General features: G+C 38.6%; 1 protein-coding gene across 10 annotated transcripts in view; it reads left to right on the plus strand.

Moving 5' to 3' along the window:
• The window catches only part of LOC131134245 (teneurin-3), a 254,858-nt gene that overhangs the window by 199,709 nt on the left and 34,197 nt on the right, over positions 1–20,952 (plus strand). For 7 of the 10 annotated variants that reach the window (XM_058079310.1, XM_058079334.1, XM_058079352.1 and 4 more), the window contains 9 exons: positions 4,727–4,798; positions 7,260–7,437; positions 10,614–10,634; positions 14,317–14,441; positions 14,584–14,691; positions 15,533–15,687; positions 19,143–19,244; positions 19,339–19,512; positions 20,870–20,929. In XM_058079310.1, coding sequence (XP_057935293.1) covers positions 4,727–4,798; positions 7,260–7,437; positions 10,614–10,634; positions 14,317–14,441; positions 14,584–14,691; positions 15,533–15,687; positions 19,143–19,244; positions 19,339–19,512; positions 20,870–20,929 — 995 coding nt within the window. The remainder of the gene's footprint in view (positions 1–4,726; positions 4,799–7,259; positions 7,438–10,613; positions 10,635–14,316; positions 14,442–14,583; positions 14,692–15,532; positions 15,688–19,142; positions 19,245–19,338; positions 19,513–20,869; positions 20,930–20,952) is intronic. The other 3 variants (XM_058079326.1, XM_058079344.1, XM_058079367.1) reach the window with 1 other exon arrangement.

The following is a 20,952-nucleotide window of genomic DNA, read 5'->3' on the forward strand; positions in this document are numbered from 1 at the left end:
TATGTTGTGATATGTCTACGTGATATAAAAAAAATAATTTTAGCATGACAAGAAGAACTTTTGCCTACATCGGTGACTAACATCATGCCGATTCGATGACGTATAGTTGGGACATATTGCATTTATGCCTTCATCCAAATGATACCTGTGTTGCATTTGAAAAAATCTGAATTAAGAAAAAGAAAAATTAAGAAAAATTAAGAGTTATTGGCATGCCTCATTTATTTCTTTAATGGCATATATTCTATCTTGCTATTATTTGGGGAAATATGATTGCAATGCAGGGCTGCGCGGCAGACGAGTGGTTAGCGCGCAGGAGACCCGAGTTCGATTCCACCCACATTCCAAAAACATGTTAAGTTAATTAGCCACTCCAAATTGTCCATAGGTATGAATGTGAGTGTGAATGGTTGTTTGTCTATATGTGCCCTGTGATTGGCTGGCCACCAGTCCAGGGTGTACCCCGCCGCTCGTTCGAAGACAGCTGGGATAGGCTCCAGCATCCCCAGCGGTAGAAAATGAATGAATGAATGAATAATATACTTCACATTACGTTACACTCTTCTGTGTGTATGCTACCGGCCCTGCCTCCCCCCACTGAGACAAAGAGACTGTATGACTGAAGGACTCACTTCGTTCATGCCGTTGTTCTATGGAAGAAACATGCCGAGGTGCTGAAACGCACAGGAAGAACATGCAAACTCTTCAAAGAGATGGCCAAGGATGGAATTGAACTCGGGTCTCCTATCTGTGAGGCCTGCGCACTAACCACTTTCCACCGTGCAGCCCCATATAGAATACAGAATACAAAAATTGAGTGGAAAAATTAATAAAAAAAAAAAAACACAACACTTCCTTTTCTTGATCCCAGTGACTGGCTTGTAAACTGGAAGGGACGTTAGTGAGACCACTACACTGCTTAGTTGTTGTTCCAGTTTTTTTCCCAACTTTCTGAGCATTTTATAATACCAAATTTCACTTTTCACGTTCCTTTTCTTTGACGGACTATGTTTAGAAGAGTCTGCGTTGCACTTGGGAGACAAAATGAAGGGCAAAGAAAGACATCCGTTCTTAGTGTAGCGACGCACAAATACATATTTTTCCACCGCACAGTATTAAGAAATATTGCAGTGCATCGTAACTCCTAAACATTCATTCATTCATTTTCTACCGCTTTTTCCTCACGAGGGTCGCGGGGGGTGCTGGAGCCTATCCCAGCTGTTTTCGGGCGAGAGGCAGGGTACACTCTGGACTGGTCGCCAGTCCAGAGTGTACCCTGCCTCTCGTCCAGTAATATTATATATTATATTTTTATATTATATTTTTTTATTATTTTTTATATATTATTATATTTTTATATTATATATATATATATATATATATAATTATATACATAGTCTATATTGACTTGCGACCGGACCAGGGTGTACCAAAGTCAGCTGGGATAGGCTCCAGCATACCCGCAACCCAAATGAAGATAATTCATAAATTTATTTATTTTATACCGCTCATCCTCACAAGGGTTGCGGGAGTGCTGGAGCCTATCCCAGCTGTCTTCGGGCATTCCCACTCACATTCATACCTATGTTTTGGAAAATAAATGGGCAAATCTGACTTAAGAGAACAAAAGAAAGGAACCTATTTTATTTAGTTATTTGATAAAAATCTTATCAATTATATGAGTTGACCACTTTACAAGTCTCAAGTATCTCTATACTCCTCTTAATATCTTAATAACTGTCCCCACTGTACATTCCCTATTGTAGTATTATAGCATTTTCCTATAATAGCATTATTGGAAAAAAAAGGTCATGATGAAACTCCACACTAATAGATTCATTCATTCATTTATTTTATACCGCTCATCCTCACAAGGGTCGCGGGAGTGCTGGAGCCTATCCCAGCTGTCTTCGGGCATTCCCACTCACATTCATACCTATGTTTTGGAAAATAAATGGGCAAATCTGACTTAAGAGAACAAAAGAAAGGAACCTATTTTATTTAGTTATTTGATAAAAATCTTATCAATTATATGAGTTGACCACTTTACAAGTCTCAAGTATCTCTATACTCCTCTTAATATCTTAATAACTGTCCCCACTGTACATTCCCTATTGTAGTATTATAGCATTTTCCTATAATAGCATTATTGGAAAAAAAAGGTCATGATGAAACTCCACACTAATAGATTCATTCATTCATTTATTTTATACCGCTCATCCTCACAAGGGTCGCGGGAGTGCTGGAGCCTATCCCAGCTGTCTTCGGGCATTCCCACTCACATTCATACCTATGGACAATTTGGAGTCGCCAATTAACCTAGCATGTTTTTGGAATGTGGGAGGAAACCGGAGTACCCGGAGAAAACCCACGCATGCACGGGGAGAACATGCAAACTCCACACAGAGATGGCCGAGGGTGGAATTGAACCCTGGTCTCCTAGCTGTGAGGTCTGCGCGCTAACCACTAGACCGCCGTGCCGCCCAACTCCTAAACATTGTAACCCAATTGTACCGCTTGTGTCATAGAATGACATAAAACACGAGTCGCCCTTTGATGAAATGCTAGAAGTGAAGCCTTTTGTTAATTAAAATTCTTCATTCCGCTTTACCGATTCCACCGCAGCATGAATGAATGTGCATGGACGCTGTGTGTTTTAGCCAGATGGCTTTATAGTTTATTTACATTAACATAAAAAAATAATGAATATTTAGGGGAAAAAAAAAATGCTTTGACTTTATTTACCCTTCTTCTTACCGACCCCCCCTTTTTGTCACCTCATCCATCATGTTCCCATCATCCCCATCCCTCTCTCCATGCTGTCAACACCTTGTCACCCACTTCTCCGACTCACTTTGCGAGTGTATGTCTTTTAGATCAAGGTCAAATGTACTCGTTTATAAACACATTCACTCCCAGAGTGCGAGAAAACTGCAGCGGCTTGACTTTTAACGCAGCTGGAGAGTTGCCTCTTGGAGCGTTGCATTACTTCCTGTCTGTCTCACCCACATCACAACATGCTCGCGCACACACGGGCCGGTTTTGTAGTCAGGCAAGCAGTTGTTGTCATTGTGGGCCGCGACACAGCATGGGTGCGAGCCTGCTGGCTGTGCCTCTGATGATCAATCAACACCTACTAATGGAAGGAGAGATGAAAGAGACCTGGGGAAGAATTGAAGGAAGCCCCCGTGGGATTTGGTGCGACTAATGCTGGATGCTGGCTATCAAGAACATAGAAAGTCACCAATTAAAAGCCCGATTAAAAGTAGATGCGTTTGTGAAAGACTAAAGATAGGATGAGAGCGAGAAGAAAAATGAAAAAGCAATAGACGCTGGAAGGAAGGAATGGAAAAAAAAAAGAAAGCAAGGAAAGAATGGAAGGCGGGAATGAAAAGGAAGTATAATTCAGGCAAGCTTTTAATGGTGTCCAACTTTAAAAAATATAGTTCGCCACAGGAGATTTCTATTTCATGTCTGAACGGGGGCAAAAAGGCTTTGGCTATATTATGAATAATAATCCCTAGTAGGGGTGTAACGCTGCGCCTTAATCACCGTTCAGTATGTACCTTGATTTTAAGGTCACTCTTTTTTTTTAAAAGTAAAAACAAGGATATTGCCACCATTTTCTTGAATTTTTTTTGCATTTGGCCGTTTTGGAAAATAAATGGGCAACCCTGACTTAAGAGAACAAAAGAAAGGAACCTATTTTATTAAGTTATTTGATAAAAATCTTATCAATTATATGAGTTGACCACTTTACAAGTCTCAAGTATCTCTACACTCCTCTTAATGTCTTAATAACTGTCCCCACTGTACATTCCCTATTGTAGTATTATAGCATTTTCCTATAATAGCATTATTGGAAAAAAAAGGTCATGATGAAACTACACACTACGAAATTCATTCATTCATTTATTTTCTACCGCTTATCCTCACGAGGGTCGCGGGGGTGCTGGAGCCTATCCCAGCTGTCTTCCTGGATTGGTGGCCAGCCAATCCCAGGGCACATATAGACAAACAACCATTCACACTCACATTCATACCTATGGACAATTTGGAGTGGCTAATTAACCTAGCATGTTTTTTGGAATGTGGGAGGAAACCGGAGTACCCGGAGAAAACCCACGCATGCACTCGGAGAACATGCAAACTCCACACAGAGATGGTGGAATTGAACTCAGGTATCCGAGCTGTGAGGTCTGCGTGCTAACCACTCGGACACCGTGCAGGCCATACTACTAGATGTCCCATTTGAAGCACTATGAAGCCTTTTGCGGACGTTTACGCATTAATAGGGAAATGTTTATAGGGAAATATTTGTACATAAATTGTGAAAAGAACCATTTTGTGTTGTTTATGTATGTATGTCACAAATGCAAAAAATATACGTCAAAGTGAAAGTTATGTTTGAGAAGTACATCTTTTCACAAAAAAAAATGTTTCAATTTTTTTTTGTTGGGAGCTGATATTTTCCTGAAACTTGCCTATGTTCTACTGCTGATTACTCAACAACAAAAAAAGTTAGAAACTTTGTTTTGTTGCTAATGAAAGACGAGAGTCTAATCTTTCTTTTGGTCGGTTCCATGTTTGTATATCGGTGGAACACAATATTCCGTGTGCCTTGGAAAATCAGTCAAAATTGTGCAAAATGGTCGGTACTGAACGAGTTCAATAAGTTGATAGCTAAATTTCACTGTGTTCTTTTTTTACATTTTATCATTCTTAGGCATCCTGTACAAAGGCAATGGAGAGAACGTATTTGTTTCCCAACAGCCGCCTGTCATCAGCAGCATCATGGGTAAGAAAGTACTTGTGGTTTATTTCCTCCACAGTAACAACAAAACCTCAAGTATGATAACAAACAATATAGAATTTTGTCTAAATATGCATTTGAAGAATGCATATTTGCGTGTGTCTTATGTGTACAAGAGTTTCTTGCCTTTATTTAATCTCTCAGCCTGAAGCAAAAAGACACATATTCACTTTATTACTTGGCAGACTTTAATGGCCGGATGACTATTTTTAACAATGAGTCAAGTAAAATATTGAGGACAAGACGAGGATGGATCAGTTCATCAAGTCAATTCTAAATGTTCCTCCTGTGTACCCTTTATTACCTTATAATACATTACCATTTTCCCGCAGTACGGCCAAATAGGAATGTCAATGGATGGACTGCACCAAGAAAGCATTAGCGCATAAGAACAATAATAGCACATTCTTTAAGAATGGGGCATGTTGGAGATGGGATTAATTCATTGAGCTGTCAAAGTCAGATACAAGAACGTCAATAATATGAATGATGCCAAAGACTATTGCTGGCAAAATACAGTAAACCTCGGATATATCGGACTCGGATATATCGGAAATTCGCTCACAACGGACAGATAAAAAAGAACCGATTTTTCTGTAATGCATTTCCAATAAAAATTCATTGCATATATCGGATTTTTTATAACGGATTTCGCCTATTTCGGACAAAATCTCCAGTCCCGTTCCAATGCATTTCCATGAAATTTCCCTCGCATATATCGGATGGCCGCATGGTGGCGCTCCGATTCGCCGAATCGTGACAGGCCGCTATACGACGTCATTTGCAGCGTTTGCAGCGTTGCCTGCGCGTCCAGGTACATTGGAAACATAGTCAAGGAAGTGCCTTTTTATAACGGATAAAATCCCATTTACGCATATACCGGATATAAATCCGATATATGCGTAAAACGGACATTTTCCGGTATACGCATATAACGGATTTCGCTTATATCGGACAAAACCAGTGGGAACAATTGAATCCGATATATCCGAGGTTTACTGTATAGTCAAATAAGATATACAATAGACTCATACATGGGGGAGTTATTTGTTTCTTTTTTTTTAGTCACTGTACTTCCTGCGGTGGCTATTATATCATCAATGTAACATTACTGACATCTAGTGACCACTTTGGAATACTACATACCACAGCATGTCTTGTCTTATATGTATATGTTTGTATATTTACTCATTTTTATGTTTGAAAATACTTCATATTGGCCAAAATACATACATTTTATTTAAACATGTATTATATTTTTGGACAAATAATAGGCCAGGGGTGGGCAAACTACGGCCCGGGGGCCACATCCGGCCCGCCAAGTGTTTGAATACGGCCCGCCCAATCTTTCCAAAGTATTTAATTTAAACTCAACATACAACCTGGCATCATGGCCTGAGCCAACCTTTTGATGGTTTTATCAATTTCGTTTTTTGACATGGTCTGTTGTTTACAAAGTGCTCCTGAAAAAAGGGACACAAGCACATAATAATAATAATAATAATAATTATTATTATTATTAGATTATTATAATTATTATTAGAACTATTATGATTATAATTATTATATTAATGCTAATTATTATATTAATAATATATAATATTATTGTTATATTTGCATATTTTACATAATAATAATATAATTATTATTATTTTAATGTTATGGTAATTATTATAATATTTTATTATTTTTAAAATATTTAAATATAAAATAATAAATAATAATAGCAGATTGCATGACAATTTTACAGATACAATAATACCAGGTGGACTGTTACGTGTAAAATATATAGTCTGCCCCCCCTCCCGTAAATTTTGTCGTATCAATGCGGCCCGCGAATCAAAAAGTTTGCCCACCCCTGTAATAGGCCATAGCCAAATGTGAAACAAATATTATTAATTTCTTAATAAATTTGGACAAATCATGATAAAAAATGTTAGAATACCAGAAAACAGCCAATCGTCCCTTGCTCTGCAGCTCCACGCAAGAGTTCACCTGGTGGGGTCAGGATGTTTGTGAGAAAAGGGAGGGACCAGCCCAGAATTACAAAGGAGCCTCTGGTTAATGATGTCAAGGGAGTTGGGAGCACAGTGACCAAGAAAAGCATGAAAAAGACACGTTGCTGTCATGGACGGAGATCCTGCAGTGCTTGCAAGGTCTCCTTGCTCAAGGAGACACATGTGCGGGCCTGTCTGAAATTTAACATTCAACACCTGAATGACTTAGACGAGGCTTTGAAGAATGGGATGTGATCACAAAATCCCTCTTGGGATTGGGGCAACCCACCCACCCCACCCACAAGAAACATCTGACCTCTGTGCTTGCCAGCAAGGCTTTTAGTACCACAAAGTACGACTGGATATTTGTTATGTATTTGTGGATTTGTGTCACACCTCAAATTGTCACGCCTCTGACTTTTATTTGGCAATGTGTCATCTTCTTCAAGGTAATGGCCGCCGCCGTAGCATCTCCTGCCCGAGCTGCAATGGGCAAGCAGAGGGCAACAAGCTGCTGGCACCGCTGGCTCTAGCCTGTGGAGCAGATGGCAGCGTGTACGTTGGAGACTTTAACTACATCAGGAGGATCTTCCCTTCCGGGAACGTAACCAGTGTGATGGAGCTCAGGTAAGAAAGGAAGGACGTGTTTCCTGTTTGTGGGCTGAATCCGTTGAGGTTTATTGTGTTGGTGTTGAAGATCATTCCCACATTATAGTGCACCAAACTTCTTCTACAGTAGAACCTCGCTCGGGTACTCCCACATTTATCAACCCGATAGAACTATTCCCAGATCAAAAGGTTCAGCTCATTGGGAAGGTGATGGCTATCTATTGAAACATTCCACAAATGAACACATTTTCCATAATACCACATTTCCCATGACAGTATTCCCATTCAAAAAAGCAGGGAACATCTTCTGAAAGTTTGACATTCCTCCACCAAGTCAGACTATTTTAACTACCAACATCCCACATCCCAACAATTCCCACTTTTTCAAAAATGCCACATTTTCCAAACACAAATTTCTCTTTGTTATTGAGAATTCCTACTAATTCCACACTCAAAAAACTGAAACCATTTCAGCTCATTCAAAACATTCCATATTTTCTGAGCCATAAAATTCCATTGAACTGAATGACATTTTTTCCACATTTGTCAACCCATTCAAACCATTCCAACATCCTGAAAAGTCCCACTTTTCTCATACGACACTCAGCTTCAGCACACAAGCACCCGCACAAACCCTACTTGCTATGATCGTTATCGTCCTTTGACAATCTTGAAAAATCACATGAGTACATGTTCAATTATCAAAAGATTTCAATATAAAAATACTAAAAAATATACATACTGTAATTTCCAGACTATTGAACGCATCTGAATATTACCACACTGACTACATTTAAAGAGACAAAAAAGAACATAGGCTGCACGGTGGATGAGTGGTTAGCATGCAGGCCTCACAGCTAGGATACCCGAGTTGGAGTTTGCATGTTCTCCCCGTGCATGCGTGGCTTTTCTCCGGGTATTCCGTTATTTTCCCACATTCCAAAAACATGCTAGGTTAATTAGCCACTCCAAATTGTGCATAGGTATGAATGTGAGTGTGAATGGTTGTTTGTCTATATGTGCCCTGTGATTGGCTGGCCACCAGCCTCTCACCTGAAGACAGCTGGGATAGGCTCCAGCACCCCCGCGCGACCCTCATGAGGATAAGCGGTAGAAAATGAATGAATTAATCTAAAAGCTGCAAGGGTCCACATCGTAACAATCTGGCATTTAGTACACAGAAAAGTCGTCCGCCTTCCACACTAAAACCACTAAAGTCGACTTCTTCGGTGTCGGAACCAAACAACCCCGCCAGCGTATCTTCGTCCTTCATTGGAGACACTCGCCACAGCACGCCACACTTCCAACATCTACCATCAGACCTCAACAAAAGCCGCTAAATCCATGGTCTTCAACCTGAAAGCTGCATCACAAGCACATCTTCTTCATGACGAGCTGCAGGGTCCGAAGTATGAGGAAACGGTAGTGGCTCATACGCTGGAAATACAATCATATTCAATAAATGGCGTTGCCTCAAGGTAGTTTGGACCGCAGATGTAGAAACGGCGACAACAAGTAAGCCACCAAGTATTTAATGAGAACTCATGTGGAGCGAACACATTCCTAAGAACAAAGTGCAAACAAAACCGGCGAGGATTCTTGGGAGATCAACTAAAAGCACGGGTACACATGAAAACAAAAAGTGTGGTGAAAACTAGAAGAAAAGATGAAATAGAACGAAATTTAATCAGGCAAAGAGGGAAGCCAGGACACTCACTCAGGCACTCAGTGGGACAAGGCAAGAAAAATGTACCATGCCAAAAAAGATGGAGGCTTTTTAAGAACAAGTCTAGTTGGATGAACAGGTACTGGAGGCACGCAACACCAAACAGCAGTACCCAGGAGTACTAGAGCAGGGGTCTCAAACTCAGTTTACCTGCGGGCCACTGGAGCTAGGGTCTGGGCGAGGCTGGGCCGCATCAGGTTTTCCAAAAAAAAAAAAAAAAAAAAATGCATTTATTAAAAACAGAAAAATGAATAAACTTTGCTTTGGTTCCGATTTTCTACAATAAAAGCTCTGATAAAACATTCCACTGTTCTCAAATATCTTTTTATTTTTCTACACAAAATAAGATCAAGAATAAAGAAAATCAATCAATCAGTAATAAATAAATATAATAATAATAATAATAATAATAATAATAAAAACTTAAGAAACCACATATAGTTGGTGGGTAGTCAAATTATTTTTTATTATTTATTTTTTTTTTTACATCAGGGGTCTCAAACTCAATTTACCTGGGGGCCACTGGAGCTAGGCGAGGCTGGGTCGCATCAGGTCCCCCCCCCCAAAAAAACCCCTGCATTTATTAAAAACAGAAAAATGAATAAACTTTGCTTTGGTTCCGATTTTCTACAATAAAAGCTCTGATAAAACATTCCACTGTTCTCAAATATCTTCATTTTTATTTTTCTACACAAAATAAGATGAAAAATAAATAAACAAATCAAGAATAAAGAAAATCAATCAATCAGTAATAAATAAATATAATAATAATAAAACGGCAAATAATTAAAAATTAAGAAACCACATATAGTTGGTGGGTAGACAAATTATTTTTTCCACATTAAAATGAACAAAGCATTATTAGAGCCCTGTAGACATGACAAAACACGACTATTGTCACATTTATACTCTTTTTATTTACAACATATTGCGCAACCGTAGGGTCTTGAGACACATGCTAACTCGCAAACTAGAGAGCTAGCCACCTAAACGGTAGCCTCCAAGTTATTTCCTTTAAACTTAAATAGCCAATAACTTACCACTTCCACACGGATAGAGAGGATAACTATTAACAGTTATTTAACCTTTAACATTAAACTTTTATATCAAGGCGGGGGGCCTCAAACTAGTGTCCTGCGGACCACATTTGGCCCGCGGGCCGCGTGTTTGAGACCCCCTGTACTAGAATGTGGTCCTACGGTCTTCTTGCTGGAGCTGAATCAACAGAGCACCAACCACAAGGGCACAGATCACAACACAACATACGGACTGATGAATCTCTCCTGTCGGATTACTTGACAGCAACGTTGTATTTTCAATGAAATGCGGCGCTGGAAATTCTAACGCTTCTAATACTGACCCTGAAGGTTTTCCATATGCACTTGAACGTGTCCCCCCCCCCCCTTACCTTCCTGTCCTCTAACTCCTGTCTCCTTTCTTTTCTTCCTTTGCTTGCGCTTTATTAAAGAAACAAAGATTTCAGACATAGGTAAGAGCCAATAAGCACTCTTTATTCCACTAACTGAGAACTCTCCACTCTGGAAGTTTCTGTTCTTCTTCTTCTATCATCTTTTCTTCCAAGCAATCACTTATCTTCGCTCCATTTTACAGATATTGGTCCATTTTGTAAATGCAGTAAAAATATCCTTTTGAGATTTATCAATTCAGTTTTCTTTAAAGTTGTTTGTCCATCTCTAATTGTGACGAGAGTTGTAGATAAAGACGTGATTTTTGTGTTGTCGGCTCAGATGTTTTGAACAGAAGCAGCATAAAAACCAAACTAGGAGATGTGAGATTGAAGTAAGCTGTATTTAGTGGTTATCACATGGTTTGTCTGGTATCAGGCCCCGTATCATGCCCCCAAGTGTCAGTATCATGAGGGGGCATGATACTGGGCCTGATACCAGACAAACCATGTGATGATCTTATTATCACATACTATTTAATCATGAGCTTATCATCACGTACTTTGGTTTTTCCATCATGTAACGTGTAGTTGAATTTTGATTTGAGAGAATCAGGCTCGTATTCATCCCCGTTTTCTTTTCTGATTGATAAAATAATGTAGCGACACTGACGTGTTCATGTTGACATGTTGTGCTCTTGAGTTTCTGACTCTTCCGCGTGACTGTGAATGCACCAGGGGTGGGGGCGTGTCGTGTTGAGGAAGCACCGTTGCGTTGCTGGCGGCGGTTGCAACGGCGTGGTTACGGCCGACAGTAGCCAGTATTGTTGTGTAATAAAAGCTCGTTAGCGATCACAGTCGTGTCCTTTCCGTAGCGTCGGCAACGACGTTACAATAAACATAGACACGTATTTGTCCAACTCAGGCGGGGGAGTACTTTCTACCAGTCTTCGTTCGTTCTTGCAGTTGCAGTCGCCCTTGGTTTTCCGACTTGTATTTGCATTTTTAGTTTTTTCGAGTCTCCTCCTCATTAATGGCGATAAAACGTTCCATTTCTAGCAAAACAAACCCTCGTGCGCTGTTCTCTGATTGGTTGTTTCACGGGCACGATACCAGAGCAGCGCGCTCCGATTGGACAGCTACGGGGGCTGATACTGACATGGTTAAACTCTATAGTTTATCAGTATCACTGCCCTGGGCTTTGACACAGTATCATTTCGGCCTTTTCCCGTATCATTCATGGGCGGTTTCTAAGGTACAGGGCCAATTAATACTGTAGTATGTGATAATATGTAATATGCCATTGTCTATAAAACAGCCTTAATCACACTATTTGAATTAAACTCGTAGAAGTTGTTATTGAGAAATGTCGATAATGTACATATACGGCAACCAATCGGTGGTGCCGCTGTAACGCAGACTGTTCCATGATGCATTCACACCGACTGGGAACATACTGTACTCCAGACATGCTGAGGGATGCTAATGAATATATCCCAAAAGGAATATTGTCCATATGAACCTCACTGAATATAACTATAAGTTACACTTTTTCCATATTAGCTGCTTTGGCTAACTCATACTCGGATTATTTGAATATATGTAGTAGTTTATAATATTTTTAGATGTTATTCATACTAATTAGCATGAACCAAGTAGTGAACGTTATCATTGTTAGCCGCAAGAGTGCTATCTTGGCTTGTGACGACTATATGCCATCGGATGGATTCACTGATGTGGAATGAGATCGTGAGCTCGGTGAACTTGGTTGTGTTGTTTATGCTATTGTGTGGTTGGATAATTGTTATGTTAATATATTTTTTCTTCATTTTCATGATTTTTTTTGACAACCAATCGGTGGTGCCGCTGTAACGCAGACTGTTCCATGATGCATTCACACCGACTGGGAACGTACTGTACTCCAGACATGCTGAGGGGGAAACAGTAGATGCTGGAGATACTGAATATATCCCAAAAGGAATATTGTCCATATGAACCTCACTGAATATAACTATAAGTTACACTTTTTCCATATTAACTGCTTTGGCTAACTCATACTCGGATTATTTGAATATATGTAGTAGTTTATAATATTTTTAGATGTTATTTATACTCATTGGCATGAACCAAGTAGTGAACGTTATCATTGTTAGCCGCAATGTTAGCCATTATCTTGGCCTGTGACAATTATATGCCATTGGATGGATTCACTAATGAGATCGTGAGCTCGGTGAACTTGGTTGTGTTGTTTATGCTATTGCGTGGTTGGATAACTGTTATGTTAATATATGTTTTTTTCATTTTCATGATTTTTTTGACTGACACACCAGGTGACGTATAGTAAGGAAAATACAGTAAAATTAAAGTGAATTGAGAAATAACAATTACTTATCACTCATATCCATGATGCATTCACTTCCTTTCTTGACGTTCCCCATTTTATATATCTTCACTTCCTAACTCCATCCCATATCATTCTTTGTCTTTTCTTTTTTTTCTATGTCCTCTGTTTGTCTGTTTCTATTTTCTTTCCAGTCAAATGTTTAATCTGTCCTGGCGTGTTTAGATGATCAAGTGGCGTCCACATGGTACACACGTCCTCGGGCGGTGTGTGTGTTTCTACGTTCAGCTGTACTCACACACTGAGGCATGTCTGAAAGGATTTGCCATCAAACTGAGAGGTTTTTTTTTTTTTTTTTAAATCGGTGCTAAGACAATATACCTCACTAGTTAACCTAATTAACATAGAAACTCAACATTCAGTCTTTAAACTAGTAAAAAGTGTAAATAAAAAAAAAATGCAGATTTCCTTTGGGGAACAAATATGATGGAATCCCCCAATTTTTTTTTTTTTTGGATTGTATTTTTTTGGATTTTTGGATTGTGTGTGAAGCCTCTGAAGGTACACAAACAGAAATGTGTTAACTTGTTGAGTTAGACTTGACCCTTGACCTACCGATGTTCCTCCAGACGTACTCACTTCCTGTTAAATGTCGTTTTATTGTAGATAGGATATTGACCGATGCTGTGCGACACCATTCCACACCCAAATTGTTGCGTTTTTTAAATCTTATTCCTCTTATTTTACCATTCCACACCCAAATTGTTGCGTTTTTTAATCTTATTCATCTTATTTTACCATTCCACACCCAAATTGTTGCATTTTTTAATCTTATTCCTCTTATTTTACCATTCCACACCCAAATTGTTGCGTTTTTTAAATCTTATTCATCTTATTTTACCATTCCACACCCAAATTGTTGCATTTTTTAATCTTATTCCTCTTATTTTACCATTCCACACCCAAATTGTTGCATTTTTTAATCTTATTCATCTTATTTTACCATTCCACACCCAAATTGTTGCATTTTTTAATCTTATTCATCTTATTTTACCATTCCACACCCAAATTGTTGCGTTTTTTAATCTTATTCCTCTTATTTTACCATTCCACACCCAAATTGTTGCGTTTTTTAATCTTATTCCTCTTATTTTACCATTCCACACCCAAATTGTTGCATTTTTTTAATCTTATTCATCTTATTTTACCATTCCACACCCAAATTGTTGCATTTTTTAATCTTATTCCTCTTATTTTACCATTCCACACCCAAATTGTTGCATTTTTTAATCTTATTCCTCTTATTTTACCATTCCACACCCAAATTGTTGCGTTTTTTAATCTTATTCATCTTATTTTACCATTCCACACCCAAATTGTTGCGTTTTTTAAATCTTATTCCTCTTATTTGACCCTCTACCTTAGCAACAATCCTGCCCACCGATACTATCTGGCCACTGATCCAGTGACAGGTCAGCTTTATGTGTCCGACACCAACTCTCGACGGATCTACAGACCCAAGAACCTCAGCGGGGCACGGGACCTTATCAGTAAGACCCTATTCTACTTTTCCTTTTTGCACAGTCCTGTTATTATTCTCTTTTTTTTTCAAGCGTATTGAAATGAAAAGTACACATAATTTGCGTTTTTCTAGAGGTGATGAAGTTCGGTGATGTTACGTTGTGTGTTTAGGTAACGGGGAAGTCGTGGCAGGTACTGGTGAACAATGCCCCCCCTTTGATGAAGCGCGGTGTGGAGATGGAAAAAAAGCGACAGAAGCTCAGTTGTTGGGACCTAAAGGTACGTGAAGACACATACTATAGTACCTGTACATACATGCATGTACTACATTCAAGTATTGTTTATTTTACTGTGCTAACATAAAACAACAACCCAACTGTTTATTGCATTAAAAAAAAGTAGTGCAAAAAAGACATGTGTGGAGAAAAATGGGTGAAATGGACAAAAATCAAGGAAATGACTCAAATTGCAGAATCAGAATCAGAAAATGTTTATTGCCATGTATGATCAAACATATACTAGGAATTTGTTTTGGTATAGTAGGTGCAGACACATCTATTAAAAAAGAATGAAAAATACAAAATATACAGAATAACAGTATAAATATATGTACACAGTCTGTTTTTTGTTTGACGGGGAATGTGGGATAGCCAAATTGTGTGCTGTGTATCTCCAGTGCCCACTTTTTGTTTTGAGTTTGTTTGTATTGCTGTTGACGTTTTGTTTAAAAAAATATAAAAATAAATAAAAAGTTAAGTATAAAAAAAAAAGTAGTGCGTCACTTGGGCCAATTGCTTCCGCAAAAAGTGGACTGTGTCAACGGGGTGTGGACATTGAGTGTCTCCAGGTGGAAATATGTCTCCTCTGGAACGGATTATGAAATAGGATTAGGGAAGGACTCAAACTACGGTCAATACCTCCGAACCAGTTAACAAATAAAAGCCAACCTAAATATATATTTTCAGTGTCTAAGTCCTATTGGTCATTGTCAGTAGCTCTTATATTCTGACATGAAGTTGTATGGCATCCCCGTCAGCAGCGTAGTACATCAACTGTGACTAAATGTAATGTCCCGATCTGTAAATGTGAAAATGTAACCGTTAGCGTCTCCTCCATATAGGGATTGCAGTTGACAAGAATGGTTTGATCTACTTTGTGGATGGGACAATGATCAGGAAAGTGGATCGCAACGGAATCATATCTACAGTTCTTGGAAGCAATGACCTGACGTCTGCACGACCTCTCACCTGTGATACCAGCATGCACATAAGACAGGTGACTCTCATCACGACCGTGCCACCTAAACATTCGTTCATTCGTTCTTTAATTTTCTACCGCTTATCCTCACGAGGGTCACGGGGGTGCTGGAGCCTATCCCAGCTGTCTTTGGGAGCTGGACTGGTGGCCACTTTACATTACGTTGTTCATATTTGGTGTCTATTCTATCTATTTATTCTCCACATCATTATTATTATTATTTATTATTACTTATCTTCTTTTGTGTCTGTTATTATATGGGAGCCAGGCAACGACATTTCGTTGGCAATTTCACTACTGTGTTTTTGTGCAATGACAATAAAGGGAGTCAGTCTATCTATCTATCTATCTATCTATCTATCTATCTATCTATCTATCTATCTATCTATCTATCTATCTATCTATCTATCTATCTATCTATCTATCTATCTATCTATCTATCTATCTATCTATCTATCTATCTATCTATCTATCTATCTATCTATCTATCTATCTATCTATATCACAGGGCACATATAGACAAACAACCATTCACACTCACATTCATAGCTATGGACAATTTGGAGTGGCCAATTAACCGTGCAGCCCAAATTATACATTTTATTTTTTTTTATTATTATTATTTTGCCCTGTTTTTCTGACTCTCAGCGACTTCCGCATTTCTTCAAATTTCCACATTTTCCCTGACAACATTTCCAGTGAAAATAGTGAAGTGGATGCCGAATCTTATGCAGCGATCATGTTTTGGTCGGACAAATCTTAAGTAAGTTTAATTAAGTAACAAGGATGCGGATAATAGGATGAGGAAATGGCGGATGCGGATGAGGAAACCGGAGTACCCGGAAAAAACCCACGCATGCACGGGGAGAACATGCAAACTCTCCACACAGAGATGGCCGAGTGTGGAATTGAACTCGGGTCTCCAAGCTGCGAGGCCTGCGTGCTAACCACTCATCAGCCGTGCAGCCCGAAATTTTCATCATACCCAAATATTACAAATATTCCAGTACAGCTGCTATTCTCAAGAGAGACGGGTGGAGGGAGTATACAGGGCGTATACAGGGCGTATACAGGGCGTATACAGGGCGTATACATGAGACATGAGAATTATTATAATATAATATTTTATATTTATGTAACAGCTGCTTGGGTAATTTCTGTGTAAGCTTTGTGTACTACAAATGTAAAAATGCATTATATACAGGTAAAAAAAAACATGCTTCTATTTTGAAGCTTATTTTGCACTGAACAGGAAGTACTTTTTAAGGCTCCCCTTGACTTAAGCAGGTCTTTTAGTAATAAGAACATGTTGGACTGGGATTGATGAGTTGTTTGACATAGACGGGTTGTCAGCATAAAGGGGACCATCTTTAGCAGGTTCTCGGGTATTTCATTGACTGACAACCAGTCTAAGGTTTTAGCCCCAAGCTGCTGGTCTAGGCTCCAGGCACCCATGACCCTAATGAGGACAAGTGCTATAGAAAATTGATACATGGATCTTCCAAAATGTCAAATTTCTTGATATGAAAGCTGACTTTTTACAGTGTAGAGCAGGGGTGTCAAATATACGGCCCGCGGGCCGGAACCGGCCCCCCAAGGAGGTTCGATCAGGCCCGCAGGATAATTTGAAAGTGGAAAAAATGCATAAAAGACATGGAATTAATATTTTTAATTCGCTGCAATTCATGGATTATCCGCTGAGGGGCGCATTCTTTCCATCAGAGTAGAAGACAAGCCGCATCACTGAGACAGACTGAAAACAGCAGACGGTATCAATGCGCCATCTGCTGCTTGTTACGACGTTGTTAATACCTTGGTCTCTACCTCTCCGCTACACCCTCATTAGCCAAAATGTCGTTATCCAAACACGGAAAACCTTTGTGCTTGGTGTGTTTGCAACAAGTTTCGGTATTGAAGGAATATAATATTCGACGCCACTACGAGACTCATCACAGCGAAAAATATGACGGCTTACTGTTTGCATTGAAAGAATACAGCTCTGTGAAGATGAATCCTTACTGTGGTGATTTAAAAAATGTGCACTTTAATGTTAGTCAGCAGCTTCAAAACAAAAAACAAAAAAAAACAAAACAAAAGTTGTGTGATGGAATTCTACTGTTCATACAACTCCATAAATTTTCAGTATATATTGTATGTGTATGTATGTTTCATGTATGAAGTTTACAGATTTACAGGACAGGCGAACACTTTCTTCATTACACATTTAAAATCACTCTCCTTAGTTTGTAAGGTGTACGCAGGGATTACATTTACATTTTATATGCGTATGTGTAAGTGCTTTAAAAATCCCTTTAATTTAATCTTAAAGTGCATTACTATATTTTTCAGTACCAATTAAAGTTTTGTGCCTTTGTACAATCAGTGGGATCAGTTGCAATGCATATTTGTGAATGATAAAAGTAAATTGCACATTTGTCTAAGGAAATATGAGGTGTTTCATGAAATGTTTTGTAAAAGGATAGTTCATTAAATTTCCATATTTTCCTAATGTTCCTAATGTGCTTCTTTACACCAAAACAAAGGAAATACATATTATTTTGGTTATTTATAGCAGAGTATGGTATAATTTTAATGGTCCGGCCCACTTGACATCTCCCTAGGCCAGAGGTAGGGAACCTATGGCTCGGGAGCCAGGTAGGGCTCTTTTGATGACTGTATCTGGCTCTCAAGCGTTTCTTACCACAATAAAAATGTATTTTTGCTAACATTTTAAAGTAAACATCACAGAAATGACTGTTAAAAATAATTTTCAAAATCAACAACTTTCTTATGCATTTTAATTCGTCCATCTATTTTCTACTGCAATACGGCCAACCATATCTATCTTTCCTGATGATATTTTCCAGGTCAAACACCAAAACTCGATTATTACTGGGTAATGCAGTAGTCTACCTCGGTCATTGAGATGTCAACATGTAAATATAAACTTTCCTCCTTTAGTCAAATAGTCACCTAGCTAAAGCTGCAGAACCAAGCCTTCTGACGAAGATGGCCAAAAGAATGAAATACATGTACGGAGTATGGTGCAAAACCATGCAGCAGCAGAAGTTGTATTAATGGCAGCAAGTATTTGATTTATTATTGGACAAGTATGCTGGCCACACCCCATTGGCGTGGGGTAGTGTGCCTGGTCTACGTAATTAGAGCCCATTATATCTAAAACTGTTGGTCTTACATAAAAATGCACACATTTTATTGCATTCAAAATGTATATGGCTCTCACGGATACACGTTTTAAAATATCTGGCCTTCATGGCTCTCTTAGCCAAAAAGGTTCCCGACCCCTGCCCGAGGCCCTATGTGGCCCACGATGCGAAATGAGTTTGACACCCCTGGTGTAGAGGCAACAATATAATATCTAAGTTGCCTGTCTTGGTTTTTACCTATAGGATAATGAAGTATTATATATGATATTATATTTAAATAACGTTCTTGTCATTCTGTGTGCCCAGGTTCGCTTGGAATGGCCCACTGATCTCGCAATCAGTCCCATGGATAACTCCATTTATGTTTTGGATAACAATGTTGTGCTGCAGATCACTGAAAACAGACAGGTATTGTCTCTGTTGTCTTTTTTTTCTACTAAGATAAAAACACCTGAGTTGTGTATCTGTGTTTGTGTGTGTTTGTGTGTGTGTGGACGTCCAGGTTCGAATTGTGGCAGGTCGTCCCATGCACTGCCAAGTCCCGGGTATTGAATATACAGTCGGTAAGAGAGCGGTCCAGACCATGTTAGAGGGAGCAACGGCCATCGCTTTGTCCTACAACGGTATTCTCTACATCGCTGAGACAGACGAGAAAAAAATACACCGCATTCGACAGGTAATCGCTACACCGTTTATCGTTTATTTACTCGTTAGCGTCCGCTCCAGCGGTTGCTAGTCTTTCTCAGGTTCGCTATTAAAAAAGTAATCCATATTACGCAACACTGTAATGAATACAAATTTGAAATCCCACCTATATAAAATACTAATACATCACAAATCATACATATATACCTTTATGCTTGAAAAAAAATGCCAACAATTATCAGGGTTGACCAAGAAATGAATAAATCTAGATTGACACTAGCATGGGATCTATTCCTATTAGTTAGTGTATATCAGGGGTGGGCAAACTACGGCCCGGGGGCCACATCCGGCCCGCCAAGTGTTTCAATATGGCCCACCTGTTTTTTCCAAATATTTCATTTGAACTCAACATACAACCTGGCATCGTGGCTTGGGACAATTTGATGGTTGAGGTAGCTGCTTTATCAATTTCGTTCTGTTACAAAATGCTCCTGTAAAAAGGGACACAAGCACATAATAATAATAATAATAATAATAATAATGTTGTCAATAATGATAATAATACTACTATTATATTAATATTGTTGTTAATAATATTAATATAATAATGGTAGTAATATTATTATAACAAAATAATAATAATAATAATATAATAACATTACTATAACTAATAATAATAATAATTCTAATAAAAATAACAATAATAATAATAATAATACATTGAGAAACACACTTTACATCAAAAAAATGATTTCAAAGTGCACATATATCAGATTGCATGACACTTTTACATGTAAAATATGTGTAAAAATATAGGTGTAAAAATGGACTGTTACGTGTAAAATACTACATAATCCCCCCCTGTCAATTTTGTTAAATTAATGCGGCCCGCGAGTCAAAAAGTTTGCCCACCCCTGGTGTATATAGTACACATACGTATGTACATTCTTACAATTACGTTTTAAAGCTATTTTTATTCTTACTTAGCTGTTGTGTTTTCTATTTTCACTCTGTATGCTGTACTTCTATTATTACCGTCTTTATACTGCATACGGTGTTGCTGAAACAGTAACCTTAATTTCCCTGAGGGCACGCGATCAATAATGTCATATCTAATTTAATCGACGGTGATTTCTTGTTTATGGCAGTCAATCGTTTCCAGATTGGACCGGGATAAGTGAATTTCTGTGAAGTAGCGTTCCATATTTATAAATGGAATATTTCTGTACTTAGAGCACAGAAAACCATTTTTTTTACACTCATATTACCTAATATAGTACATGAATATGAGAATATGAGGCATTTAAGACATGCAGTAAATAAAACTCATTTTTACTCTTTTTGCCTCATTTAATACCCCGTATTTTTTATTCACCGCTTGCTTGTAGGTGTCGACTGACGGGGAAATGACTTACCTCGCCGGAGCACCATCTGATTGTGATTGCAAGGTACTTATTCACGCGGGAGAAAA

This window comes from Doryrhamphus excisus, chromosome 1 (genome assembly GCF_030265055.1).
Source record: "Doryrhamphus excisus isolate RoL2022-K1 chromosome 1, RoL_Dexc_1.0, whole genome shotgun sequence".
In the NCBI taxonomy this organism is placed as follows: Eukaryota; Metazoa; Chordata; class Actinopteri; order Syngnathiformes; family Syngnathidae; genus Doryrhamphus; species Doryrhamphus excisus.